Raw genomic sequence first — 13,655 nt, 5'->3', positions numbered from 1 at the left:
GTTAATAAGATATATAAAGGTATATGTAAAAATTTCATTGCAGCATTGTTGTTACAGCAAAATCCTGAAAGCAAACAAATGTCTGCCAATAGGATAATGGCATTATTATCCTATTGGATAATATAGATTTGCTTCACTTTTGTTAATGTGAATGGTTAATTCACATTATGGGGGTGAATGTGAATGGTTAGTTCACATTAACAAAAGTGAAGAAAATCTATATATGCTAATTATGTAACTATATATTAAAACTATTTTAAGCGAAACAAATACATGTAGAGCTTAAGTCTACTTATGCATAAAAGGAATAAAAGAAAAAATATGTACCCTCCACACAAACAATTATACATATGTATGTAAGTTTCTGGAAGGCTATAGAGGAAACCAGTTAACAGTGGTTAGTTCCAGCCTTCCCCCCACCATTTGAGACAGAGTCTCACTTCACCACCCCAGCTAGAGCACAGTGGCATCATCATAGTTCAGTGTAACTTCAAACTCCTAGGCTCAAGACATCTTCCCATCTCAGTGCCCAGCTGATTTTTACTGTTTTTTTTTTTTTTTTTTGTAGAGATAGGGTCTCACCACATTGCTCAGGCTGGTCTTGAGCTCCTGGCCCCAATTGGTCCTCCCAGCTCAGCAGCTCTGACCCCTTTCAGATGTAGGACTAAACTGGGAACAGTGAGACGAACAAGACTTCATTTTATATCATTCTGTGGCATTTGAATATTTTTGTGCATATGCGACTTTTACATTTTAAAGTTTAAAATTGTGAGGGAGTAATAGTAAAGGCCAGCTACAATGGCTCATACCTATAACCCCAGCAATTTCAGAGGCGGAGGCAGGAGGATTGTTTCAGCCCAGGAGTTCAAAACCAGCTTGGGGAATGTAGGCAAGATGTCTCTACAAAAAATTGAAAACTTACCCAGGTGTGGTGGTACACATCTGTAGTCCTAGGTACTTGGGATGCTGAGACAGGAGGATCACTCGAACCCAGGAGTTTAAGGCTGCAGAAAACTGTGGTCATGCCTGTGCTTCTGCCTGGGTAGCAGAGCAAGACCCTGTCTCAAAAGATAAACAAACAGAAAATAAAGTACATTTAAAAAAGGATTAGAGAAAATGTTGCAAGGTAATAGAGTATACTAGTTGTAACATTTTCTCCTTATATTTGACTCTGGATTTCCTGGCAACTAAAGAAATAAAGAGAAATCTGTAAAATGATATGATTATTATAGCTTGGTGTCTTTTAAAAAGGTATTTTTTTTAACTTCTTAAAAACAAAAATTTTCCTTAAAAATTAAGTTTGTAAGAACTTAAATATAAGATTTATTTTTAATTTTTGAGAGAACATTTATCCCAACACACATTTTTTAAAACTCAACATAGGGTATAGCATTTCTCTTCGTCTTTATTATCTGAGTGCTGTTTCTTTGAATATCTTTTATAAGCCTGCATTTGTCAGAAATAACTCTTGAAATTCTCTTGTTAGCAAGTCTATTTAGCAGAGTACTTTGCTAGGTGCTGTAATAGAATTTAGTCATTCCCTTTCAGAAGCTAAAATCTAGTCAGAGACACAGATAGCTGCACAAGAAACTATTATGTAAAAGATAAATAGAGACGCAAAGTCTAATGAAGAAGCAGGGAGGGGAAAACTAGTGGAAAAACTTCCCAGGCCTTGTGGAAGTGGGACCCGAGCTCAGGGGCGAGGACAGCAGAGGGCTGCACCTCCTGTGTGCGTTCTCTTGGCCGACGGTAGTTCCCCATTGTCTAAGCACTAAAAAGTCAGTCCCCAGTGGCTTGAGTTCTCATCTCTGAGAATTAGATTAATCTTGAAGGAGGAGCAGGCACATTATTCAAGAGGCACATCATAATCTACAGATGTTATTTGCTAGGTACACACCACATACCTGAGAAGCGGCAAATACCGGACTTACTCATTTCTTCATTCAGGAGACATTCACTGAATGTTTGATATGATCTGTGTAGTCTGCTATATGCTAGATATTCTAAATGAACAGTGTTGTCCCTACCCAAGGGACAAAGTGTCATGGGAGAGACAGATCATTCAGCAATTAAATGGCCACATTATAAAGGAAGTGAGATAGAGATGTGCAAACAGAATGCTGTGAAGTAGGCAGCAGGGCCTGTCCACTAGGCCAGGTCAAGGCATGGAGGAGAGAAAGAGCCCATGGCTAGCAGAAATAATGATCAGGTCTCTCTAAGGAAGCAATCAGTTAGTACCCCTAGTCTTGGTATGCCTTTAGTTACTTTAGTGAGTTAATTTCTTTGTATCTCATTTTATTCATTTGTAAAAATTTTAAAAATTACTATAAAGCTTCTATATTTCCTTTAGATTACGAAGCTATCTGATTTCATTTCATGGGAGTCAGTTAATAATACATGAGAAAATATTTGTGCTAGGATAATAAATGATCTAACAATCTACTGTTAGACTTAGAGGTAGCAATGTGCTTTCTGTTTCTCAGGCACATTTTATATTTCTAGAAATTAATACCTTTGAGTATCTCCTACTGTGTGATTTCAATATGATGACTATAAAGCATATAAGATGATTATATTCTAGAAGTCTTTTAAAGGAAATGTAAACCCATGTCATTACACTATTAGTACAACTAACCATGAAGTCCTTTTAAAATTTCTATCAGCCAACAATAATCATGCTTCAGATGAGCCTTATGACCTGTAATATCATGCTGTGGAATGAATTATGGTTGAGGCAGTAGAGTGGAGGGGCTGAGAGGAAATAGAGTAAGCTGTCTTTGAATCCCAGTTCTCTTACTTACTAGCTGTGTAACCCTGGGGAATTTACTTAACCTCTCTGTGCTTTAGTTTCATCTATAAAATTGGGGTAATACTAAAATTTGGGGGGTCATTTTATCCCATGAGTTGATGTTTGTAGAATATTTAAAGCTGCTCCTGACACATGATAAGCATTTTATAAGAGCTAGGGACCATGATACACAGGATACGGCAAATTACCCTAACAAATAGATGACCAGGGGAGATGGGTCACACCTGTGATCCTGGCATTCCAGGAGGCTGAAGCAGGAGACTTGCTGGAGCTCAGGAGTTTGAACCAGCCTGACCAAAAGTGGAGACCACATCTCTACAGAAAATAGAAAAATTAGCCAAGCATGGTGGCACATGCCTGTAATCCCAGTTACTCCGGAAGCTGAGGCAGGACAATTGCTTGAGCCCAGGAGTTTGAGGTTGCGGTGAGCTACAGTGACGCTAGTGCACTCTCATTATGACAATAGAGTAAGACTCTGTCTCCAAAAAAAAAGAAAATCCTACATATTAAGCATTATATATTAAGTTTTACTTATTCTTAATTTTTTTTTTTTTTTTTGGTGGGACAAAACAGTAGAATTTAATCTTCAAACTTGATAGATTTAGAAGCATTTCCGTCAATATAAAAGATTTTGCCTGCAGCATTAGAGAAGCCAAGGCCAGCTCCTCGGCTGTACTTCAGCTCATGGCCGGTCGTAGTCCCGTTACAGGTTCTGCTGCAGCGTCAGCTGCCTTCCTGTTGAGGGCCATGTTGGACCTTCCAGCCATGCCAGGGGGCCGGCTGAATGGAGGGGACAAGTTTTTAAAGCCGCCCATAAGTTTGAGAAATTTCAGTTTCTGGTCCTCATTTTGAAAACCAGCAGTATCCCACCGGTCAAACTGGGTTCCCGTCACTTGCTGGTTTCAGACGTTTCCGTTTTGCCCGACTCATGGTCAGTCTCTTCTCGTAAGGCCTTCGCCTCCCCGGTCAGTGTGCGCCTCGTCCACGTTTCCTTTCTTTTCCGCCACCACGTCCAGGTCTGGGTCTGGATCCTCCTCCCAAGGGTCTCCTGCTGCCCGCTGTCTTTCTTCCTCTTCTTCTTCCCTTTCAGAGCCACCTCCTCCATGACTGGCTGCTCTACCTTCTTCTTGGATTTCATTTTTTTCTTTGCTGGTGCCTCGGGGCATCTCCTAGGGGATGTATTCTGGAGCATCAATTTTAACTGGCCTCATTCGACTTCCTTTCCCAGGACTGCTCTCCGTGGACCCGGAGAGCCTGGAGTGCCCTAGGAGGGTGTCTCCCTCCTGGTGGATCTTTTTCTCTCCTTCCTTTCCCGCTCTGTTCCCTGGCACTCCCCTGCTTCCGTTTCTGCCCTGCGGCTGCCTGCTCCTTACCCTCCCTCGCACTGAGCAGGTGTACCCGGCCCCAGCATCGCAGAACCAAGGGTACCAGAATGAAAAGGCTGCGGGGTCCTGGGCCTTTTTATCCTTCTTGGTTTTCTGACCTTCTTGCCAACTCTGGTCACCACCGCCTCATTCTGTCTGGGGTCTGGAGAGGTCTTTGCCCCCAACCCATGGGACATGTTTGGAGGTAATGAGGACTTCCTCTTCTTTTTCTTCTCCCCACAGAGAAATTCCCAGTGGCCAAGCACCTGCTTCCTGGGGCTGGGTGACTTCTCTGTCTGTCTGGCATGACAGGTGGTCTCAGGTTCTAGTTGCTCCTCACAAGGGGTGCTGTAGCCCTTCTTTTTTTTCTTTTTCTTCACTAGAGGCATCTCAGGTATCTGCCCTTGGACCACATTCTTAGAGGGGGATGTGGCTCTTATAGGAGAAGCATTGGCAAAACAACTGTTACTATTTAAAACTGAGTATTGAGTCTCTGGTTCTTTGACCACCTTCTTCTTCTTCTTTTTCTTCTCTGGCAGCCCAAGGCCCAGGTCTACTTTTTGGGTCTTGGTGATCATTCCGGCAGGCCAAACCTCCTAGCCTCCACGTGACAGCCCGCTCCCCCGTGACCCGGAAGTCCACTTATTCTTAAATTTTAAAGCAAAACTTTGATCAGAAGAATAATTAAATAGTTACTGTACTAAATACACTTTAGCAAACAGAAGTGTTTCGTAGAAAATTTTAACAATGAAAAGAATAAAATCCAAACACCCTGGATAACTTCCTGATATATCAGTTCAGATTCTCTTCATATACAAATACCTTCTCCCAATCGGATATTCTGAGATACTGTTTTATCATTTGCTTCTTTCTCTGTTTACTATACACATTCTTTTCCATACCATAAATATTATTAACAACTTCACTTTTAATAATTGCATGGTTATTCTTTATATTATAATAAATTCTGTTAAACAGATTTCCTATTGAAAATTGAACTTGTTTCTATTCTTGCTATCATAATCAATGAAACGAATCATAAATATTATTGCATTATTGTCATAACTTTTGGGGCAAGGATAAGGAAATAAATTTATTTCTTTTTATTTCAGATTAATATGAGGGTGCAAACGATTAGGTTACAATGCTTAGAGTTGTTTGGCAACATCCTATTGCAGTTGTGTCCTGTACCCAGGAGGTGTGCCAGATACCCTTACATTGTTCCCATTCAGTGGGAGCACACCAATCTCCCTCCCTACCCCCTAACCCTAACTTGAATTAAATTGAGTTTTTCTCTTGAGTGGGTATGTATTACTTCCATAGCTATTTTTTTAGGATAAATTTCTAGCAGGAGAATTGCTGGGACAAAGACTTTGAAGAATTATTCTATCTAAAGTTGGCTTTCAGAAAGCTTGTGCCAACTAACACAATATTTGTCTGAGACATTCAGAGTCCTTATATCCTCACCAATGCCAGATTTTGTACTTAAAAAATTGCCTTGCCAATTTGACAAGAAGAAATTTTAATTTGTATATCATGAAAACCATACAGACTCATTTTGTTTCTCACACATTACTCAGTAAATCTCTCTGCACAGTCAACTTTTGCCTTTGGAAGCTAAAACTTTTTCCACGATGGTTGAGAAATTACTAAGTACTAAAAACTACTAAGTTAAATTTTGTTCACACAGGATAGTAGAAATAAAAATCAGTACAGTTATAGGAGTTTGCTCAAGTACATATTAATATACATGGAAAAAGAAGGCACATCTGAACTGTTTGTAGGTGAGTCTGGGAGTGTTTCCACTCTGAGGCTTATCTTAGTGGGGTTCCAAGATGAGCAAGGCAGAGAAGAACCTTCTAGGCATATTTGAATATAAAAGCCTCAAAGACATAAAAGGGAATAAGAGCTTGGAAAGTAATCCATAGAGCTAGATAGGAAGGGGCTGAAACTGGAGATAAGCTGAACCTGAGCTGTCCAGTGTGGTGGCCACTAACCACAAATAACTATTTAAATTAATAAAAATTAAAGATTCATTTCTTACCCATATTGGCCACATATCAAGAAGCACATTAGGCAGATGAGACTAGTGGCCACCATAGTAGCACAGATACAGATCATTTCTATTATCACAGGAATACTGCTGGTCAGAGCTGAGCTAGAACATAGAGGACCTATGAACTTCATTAAGGAGTCGGACTTGTATCTTATAAGCAATTATGAGCCTTTGAAGAGTCTTAAGTAGGGGAGTAGTATGATCAGATTTGCATCTTTAGAAGATTTTCAAATTTATTGGTATTATCTCAATTACATGGCGGTTTTAGAATTAGTCATGCATTTCTATCTAGCATATAGCTTTTGCTGACAAAGTGTAATTCAAAGGGAATTTGTAGCCTGGACTCCTCATCAAAGTGGAGAATAAAATAAAGAAAGGATTTCAACATTCTTTCAAGACTCCTAATTCCACTGGAGAACTCTCTTGAATGCTTTCGTTATTCTTTATATCAGTCTGGAAAAATGTTTCTGTACCTTTTTTTTTTTTTTTTTAGCGAAATTACTGAGTGATAAATGTTAGTGATAATGTTATGTGATAAAAAATTTCAAAAACTATTACTCAAGATATTTATATCCTTATTTTGTTATAGGATTTGCCATTATGCTTTGAAAGCTAAGACTAATAACTGCCATGCCTTGATAATAACTTGACTAAATCAAGATGTTAAATGGAATTGTCATACATTTATTAATCAAAGTAATTTAATTAGATTTACTAACAAAATAAAAATGTTGTTAAATTTTCATGCACATTTGCTAATTTGGGCCTTTTCTTACAGTTAATCCAGTGTCCACTCCAGTTGCACTTCCCACACCAGTGCTCTCTCCCAGCTTGACAGCTGATCTGGAGGGTTTAAACTTGTCAACTTCCTCCTCCGTCATCAGTGTAAGTTGTTTTTAAAATACATGAGTTCTGTTTGCATATGATGCCGTTGCATCCTTTTTATTAAGATGCAAATAATTGAGGCCAATTCTCTTCCAACAACAAATTCACTTCAGATAATAAGACCTTTTAATTTTGTAAATAGTTTTTTAATTTATTCTACTCAAACTGTTATCTTCCCAATTTACTATGCTTGTTATCTGCGTTTAATCATCATGTGTACATGTTCTCTGGCGCTGTTAGATACCTGTAACGTACAAGGGTTCATTGCCACATGGATGCAGGTTGTATACCTGGATTCTGCCATCTTTAAAGAATTGTTTTCTCCATTAACAGACTTGCGTTTTCATAATCATTTTATTTATACCGTAGGCTATTAAAAATTCATGACTGCTTCATTTAAAAGTTACAGATTGTATTTCTCTTTGTGTTTTCTTACATTTATTATGTTGGTGTCTGTTTAAAAATTTCTTTAGTGTTATGTATAGGATATGAGATGAATCAAGACAAGAGGTCTACCTCTCACAGAATAATGCCAAAACCATCAGCCTGTTGTAGTATCTGAACCAGCAGTAACTTTTTTTCTGTGTTAGCATATTATATCCAGTAGCCTATCACTCCACATTAAGTGTGCTGTTTAGGATGTGGGATCTGTGATATGCTTGACCTCCTGTTAATTTGTTGTCAGAAATCTGACAAACTAAGGTACAATAGTAAGCTTTGATGAGCCCAGATAGCTTGACTAGATCTGGTTCCCAGGGCTGGCAGGGTATACAATTGATGATCTGAGCTGCCAAGGAGCATAGAGTGCTGCTTTTTTGCTGAAAGTAGAAAAAAGAAATGCCTAACTTTTGTATATGATTACAAAAAATTCCTCCTTCAAAGCCAATATGGTATCAGCGCCATGCAATGAAATGCTTACATTTCTGTTCAACTTTAGTCAGCTGACTCAGAAAGGACAGGTGAAAATTGTTAAGCTACAATGTTCTCTTTAAGTGTGGAATGAGATTTTCTCTTAACTAGTCAGAAATGAATAAGAAAGGTATTTGGGATTTTAGTTTGCACATTAAAAGAAATTGGAGGAAAGCTTTGAAAATAAGCAGTTATATCTTTCATTTATTTATGTAGTAAGTATTTATTGAGCAATTGTAGTGGGTTCTAAAGAGAAATGTAACTAAAAAAATCTATGGTGGCCAGACGTGGTGGCTCATGCCTATAATCCTAGCACTCTGGGAGGCCGAGGCGGGAGGATTGCTTGAGCTTACAAGTTTGAGACCAGCCTGAGCAAGAATGAGATGCTGTCTCTACCAAAAATAGAAAAAGTCTATGGTGAAGCACTGAGTTCCTTGAGTGAAACAGGAAGCCCCTATAAACTTGGTAGGCAAGTAACACAGTAAATAAATAACAACTTGCACTCTGAAACCAGCTGTCCAGCGTGCCAATCCCTGCTCTGCCACTTACTAGCTATGTACCTGTGGGCAAATTGGTATGTGACATTCTGCACCTCAGTTTCCTGTGGGAATAATATGTACCTCACAGGATTGTGAGATAACAAAATAATACACGTAAAACTCTCAGAACAGTGACTGGCACATTGTTGTCACTCAGTAAATATTAGTATGTTCCAATGTGATATGCTGTGTGATAATGGACCCTGAATAGACACTTTATTAGCTATAAGAAGAATGCAGTTGAGATTAAGAAAGCTTGTAGTAAATCTTTATTCATCACAAAGTAATTGAAAGACTCACTCTTTCATACTACGAAAAACATTTATGATTGGGATGTCTCGTCAAAGGAAAGAAAAGCACTCCACCCCAAATTGGGCAATAAAGGACCGCCAGGTGACGCAGCTAAGTGAAGCAGGACCATGACGTCCCTTCCCCAAAGCTAGCACAGCGGGCAGACAAACAGTGCCGGAAGAAAGGCAATGGAAACTCACCAGCAACAACCACCTCAGGAAAGGAGCAGAGCAAAGAAGCCGGGACTGTGAAAAGTGGAACCTATAGAAGTAAACTGGGTTTTCTGGTGCGGAATGGCGTGACTCCCAGTACTGCCTCCAGCCCTCAAAATGGTACTGAGGGGCAAGAAGATGAATCACCCAAATTTGAAGTTTTCTCATGATGTGTATGCGTTTAGGATGAAGTAGACTAAAGACATCAGAGGAAAACAAAGAAAAACCCTCAAGAATTTTTTCTTTCTTTTTTTTTTTGAGACAGAGCCTCAAGCTGTCACCCTCGGTAGAGTGCTATGGCATCACAGCTCACAGCAACCTCCAACGCCTGAGCTTAAGCAATTCTCTTGCCACAGCCTCCCAAGTAGCTGGGACTACAGGCACCCGCCACAACGCCCAGCTATTTTTTGGTTGTAGTTGTCCTTGTTTGGCAGGCCCAGGCTGGATTCAAACCCACCAGCTCTGGTGTATGTGGCTGGCACCTTAGTCACTTGAGCGACAGGTGCTGAGCCAACCCTCAAGAATTATAACTCCCATATAATGTTACAGGATTTCAACACATCTCAAGAGTGTTTTTGGATCCTTAAATGAAATTCATAGATAATTAAAATATATCCATAATTTTTAAAGGCAACATGTTGTCCTAGTTGAATAGAAAGGAGAAGTAGAAGTAATTTATAATAAAATAGTATTTCCTTTGTTCTGTAAATACTTGGCTGTGACTAAGCTGCAGATATAATGAAGTAGTTAAGTAATGCTGGCACTGACCTAGGACTCATGGACTGGGGAGCTGTGTATATGTACTGAAGTATGTGTGTTGTATGGGCAACTCAAATGCTATGAGTATCACCATCAGTGATGTGATTTCCAAACACTAAACAAGTTTTTCTGGGCCAAAGTAGTTGCATTTCTGGAAATTTGGGCATATATAAATATTGCAAGTAAAAAATGCTTTGTATTTATATGGGAAATGTTCAAGGATCAAGTGATTTTAAATAAGTTTTCATTTAATAGATGTCCAATACATCATTTAAATCCTAATCATTTCATTTTTCATATTAGGAAATCAATTGATAATATCGAAAATTGAAGTGGCGCTTTTGTGAGGAACTCGGGGCAGGCGTTTGTATAGATCTGCCCTATTCATTGAGCACATTCAGCATCCCTGGCCTCGGCCCCTTTTTCTGCTGTCCCTGCCTCTGATCATATTCCAGCTACAAACGATGAAAGCAGAATAATGTAGCAGTGAAAAGCACAGGCTCTTGAGCCAGACTACCTGCGTTCAAGTCAGAGCTGTGTCTTACAAACTTAGTGACTTTGACCAAGTCACTTTACTTCTCAGTGCCTCAGATCTCTCATCTGTAAAAATACAGTCATGCTTCCTACCTGGTAGAGTTGTTATTACTATCAAATGAGTTAACGTGTACTAGACACTTATAGCACCACTTGATGCATAGTAAGCACTAGATATTTCCTGTTATTTTTATCACATGTGCATTATTATTACAACCATAAAAAAATAAAGTGCGACCTAAGAAAATTACATTATCTTTTCACTGTGCAGGCTGCATGGAGATACGCTCACAGGGAAAATAACTGAGTCTCACTTTAAAGGAAAAAAAGGAGGAGTCGGGACACTGCTCATTGTTGAAACCAGTTAAAGGGCGATTCAAAATAATAGAATCAGTAACTATAGAAATTATAGTTATAGAATTATCATAGTGTAAATGATAAAAATATGCAACTTGAACTAGAGGGAGGAAAGATGAGGATGAGGGGATACGTGTTAATTCTTTTTTTCAGTGTAGGAAATCACTGTAATGTGCAAAATTGAAACAAAACTTGTACTTTTAATGAAACTTACACCTCTTAATGCTTTGTATATAGTAGAACCTCCATAGTCGACCACATCCCACGTTGACCACCTCCTTAAATTGACCTAATCGTCGTAGACAGGATGTGTACCGTGTGTGCATATCAGTACAACAGGTCCAGTGGCTTATGTGGACCACCTCCATATGTTGACCAGTTGGTTACAGTCCTTTGGGGGTCAACTTACAGGTTCTACTGTATTTAACGTTTATCTGAGGTTTTGGAGGTTCATTTTTTAGCTTTATTTTAGTTTCTGGTTCTTCAATTAAAGTAAGATTATACTCCCAAACTAAAGGGTAATTTGTTTCTCTGTGTATCATTTCAGTACTTAAGAAATGTAGTATTCACCACAGTCAACAGTTACTTTAGGTGCTATGATTTTTGAATGACTTATTAATTTTTTTTGCAATACTGAAACTTTTTATCATTAATACAAATGAGCTTTTTAAAATTATAAAATTATTACTATGAAATGCGTAGAAGTGCAAAAACAGGCAAAATTAATTTATGGTATTACAAGTTAGAAAAATGATTACTTTTAAGACAATTCAGGAAGGAAACATGAGAATAGCTTCTGGGTGCTGTTGTATGGGTGTATTAGATCTGGGTGCTATTACATGGGTGTATTCTGTTTTTAAAAAAATCATTGAGCTTTGCACTTAAGATATGAAATCTTTTCTGTATATATATTGTACTTGTAGAAGATTTCTTTACAAATGGGCAGACAACATAAATACTTTATTTGTAGGAGAGGCTATTCAGACAATAGATATGCGGAAAACGGTCAGTAGTAATACTGAAAAATGCAAATTTCAAGAACCATTTTGCATGTGATAATAGCAAAAAATTACAAAAACTGTTGTCCATTGTCAGTGAGGGATGCAGGGGAATGTGCATTATACACTTACATCATTCTGGAGGGCAACTGGGCCGTCTATGTGAAGAGCCATTAAATTATATATACTCTTTGACCCAGTAATCTCATGTCTATAATTAAGGAAACAAGGGTATATGTGCATGGTTACTTACAACCGTGTATAGTGACAAGAGAATTATGGTTACATAAAGAATGACAAAAACAATTTAAGGAATTTTGTATAGCATTGAAATGTTTTTATTGTACACTTTAATAAGATAAAAACATGGCCTAATGTAAAGTGAAGAAGGATGCAAAATTTTTTAAATTGTACAACTTTACTGTGTTTTTAAGTACAGAGAAATCAAAAAATTAAAAGAAATTACATCATAATGTTAAAAGATTTTCTGAATAAGGTTATAGGTGATTTATATTTAACTTTTTCTGTATTTTTTTTAGTGTTTTCCAAATTTCTCTAATCAAAGGTTAGTAGATCTGTTTTCCAAAATGCAATACTTTTAAACAGAAATGGAAAGCACATATGGGAATGAGCAGTATTCCTTTTTTTTTGGCACATCGAATGTCTGTCTTTCTAGATCACCACTGGGGGATACTGAGCAAATCATTTGGTTTTTTAACTGTAACGTGATGGCAAGATAGATCTCTAGGTTTCCTTTTTGCTTTAATATTTTGTGTGTGAATTAACTTTATGTGGAATTTCAAAGCCATGAAAATAGTTACCCTGAGTTGATTTGAATAAGTTTGTAAAAATAAACAGATGAAGCATTCTTTAGCTACTATGACAACTTCCTAGACATAGATAATTTTTATTTATTACAATAAATAAAGTTTCTTTTCCTTGTGTATTTCATATTTAAGTAGATTTGATCCTTTTTTTAAATTAACCAAATACTTGCAGTAAAACCCACAGAACAATTGCTTTTCACACTGAATATTTTTCTTATTTAAAAATTCACTATTCTGACCCTTTGAATTATGTATTCAGAACATCGAGTTTTTTTTTAAATAATGCTGATACACGTTATTACTCTTATAAGGGAAAGCTTTAGTTTTCACACTCTGTGATAAAGATGATACATACATACAGCGTGGTTCCGTCTTGTATGAGAGTAATTAGCCACCAGCCAACAGGTGGCTCCTCTGAAGAAACATCTTCGTTCCTGCTGGAGTATTTCAGTGAACAAACTATGGTTAACTTAGTGAAGTTTTTTACAAGATTTTTATTAGGTCATGATTTTAAATTAAACCCTGAGAATGCAGAAGCAGCAAGCAAACCTTAAAATGTCGAGCTGTTTCCAAGGATTGAAAAAGCAGAAGTGAGGGGGGAGGGCAGTTTTGTATATAAGAATAATGTAAAATAAGAATAAATTATTCACCTCTCATATTAGAAATACTAGGGTAGCGTTCCAATCTCTTGTGCTTTATATGACTTTTTTGTATATTTGAATCACAAAATACTAAGGTAAATACAATTACCTCCGAGTAATTGTAGTGTGTATTTTGCTTTAAGTGATGAACCTCAACACAAACCCTTGACTCATTCTTTGCATTTTTGGTTTCTTCTCAGAGCAGTTGTATAAGAAAACATACTTATTTATTCATTTATTATTTGAAATTGTGTTTCTATAGAAAAATGTGAGTCTATCTGACTTTACTAGGCTATAATTTTCCCAAGACATTTTCCAAATTCTGTAACACTTAAATGGAAGGAATAGTGCCTGGGGTTCTTTAGAACGTAACCACAAGTCAGAAGATTTCTGTATGAATCTTCCAGGGTTTCAACTTAAAATGCCAAGAACTCATTTAGAAAGCCTGGGAGGGCTCGGCGCCTATAGCTCAAC

General features: G+C 37.7%; 1 protein-coding gene and 1 pseudogene across 2 annotated transcripts in view; one reads left to right on the top strand and one right to left on the bottom strand.

Moving 5' to 3' along the window:
- Positions 1–13,655, top strand: part of AP3B1 (adaptor related protein complex 3 beta 1 subunit) — a 256,948-nt gene that overhangs the window by 173,177 nt on the left and 70,116 nt on the right. The window contains exon 22 of one of the 2 annotated variants that reach the window (XM_003785933.2): positions 7,008–7,114. The exons of the other annotated variant lie outside the window; for it this stretch is intronic. Coding sequence (XP_003785981.1) covers positions 7,008–7,114 — 107 coding nt within the window. The remainder of the gene's footprint in view (positions 1–7,007; positions 7,115–13,655) is intronic. 2 annotated transcript variants of the gene reach the window in all.
- Positions 3,389–4,760, bottom strand: LOC100943740 (annotated as a pseudogene).

This window comes from Otolemur garnettii, unplaced genomic scaffold (genome assembly GCF_000181295.1).
Source record: "Otolemur garnettii isolate 467f Iridium unplaced genomic scaffold, OtoGar3 scaffold00017, whole genome shotgun sequence".
NCBI lineage: Eukaryota > Metazoa > Chordata > Mammalia > Primates > Galagidae > Otolemur > Otolemur garnettii.
Note: the sequence above shows the minus strand (reverse complement) of the source record. Positions and strands in the feature narration are given on the sequence as shown.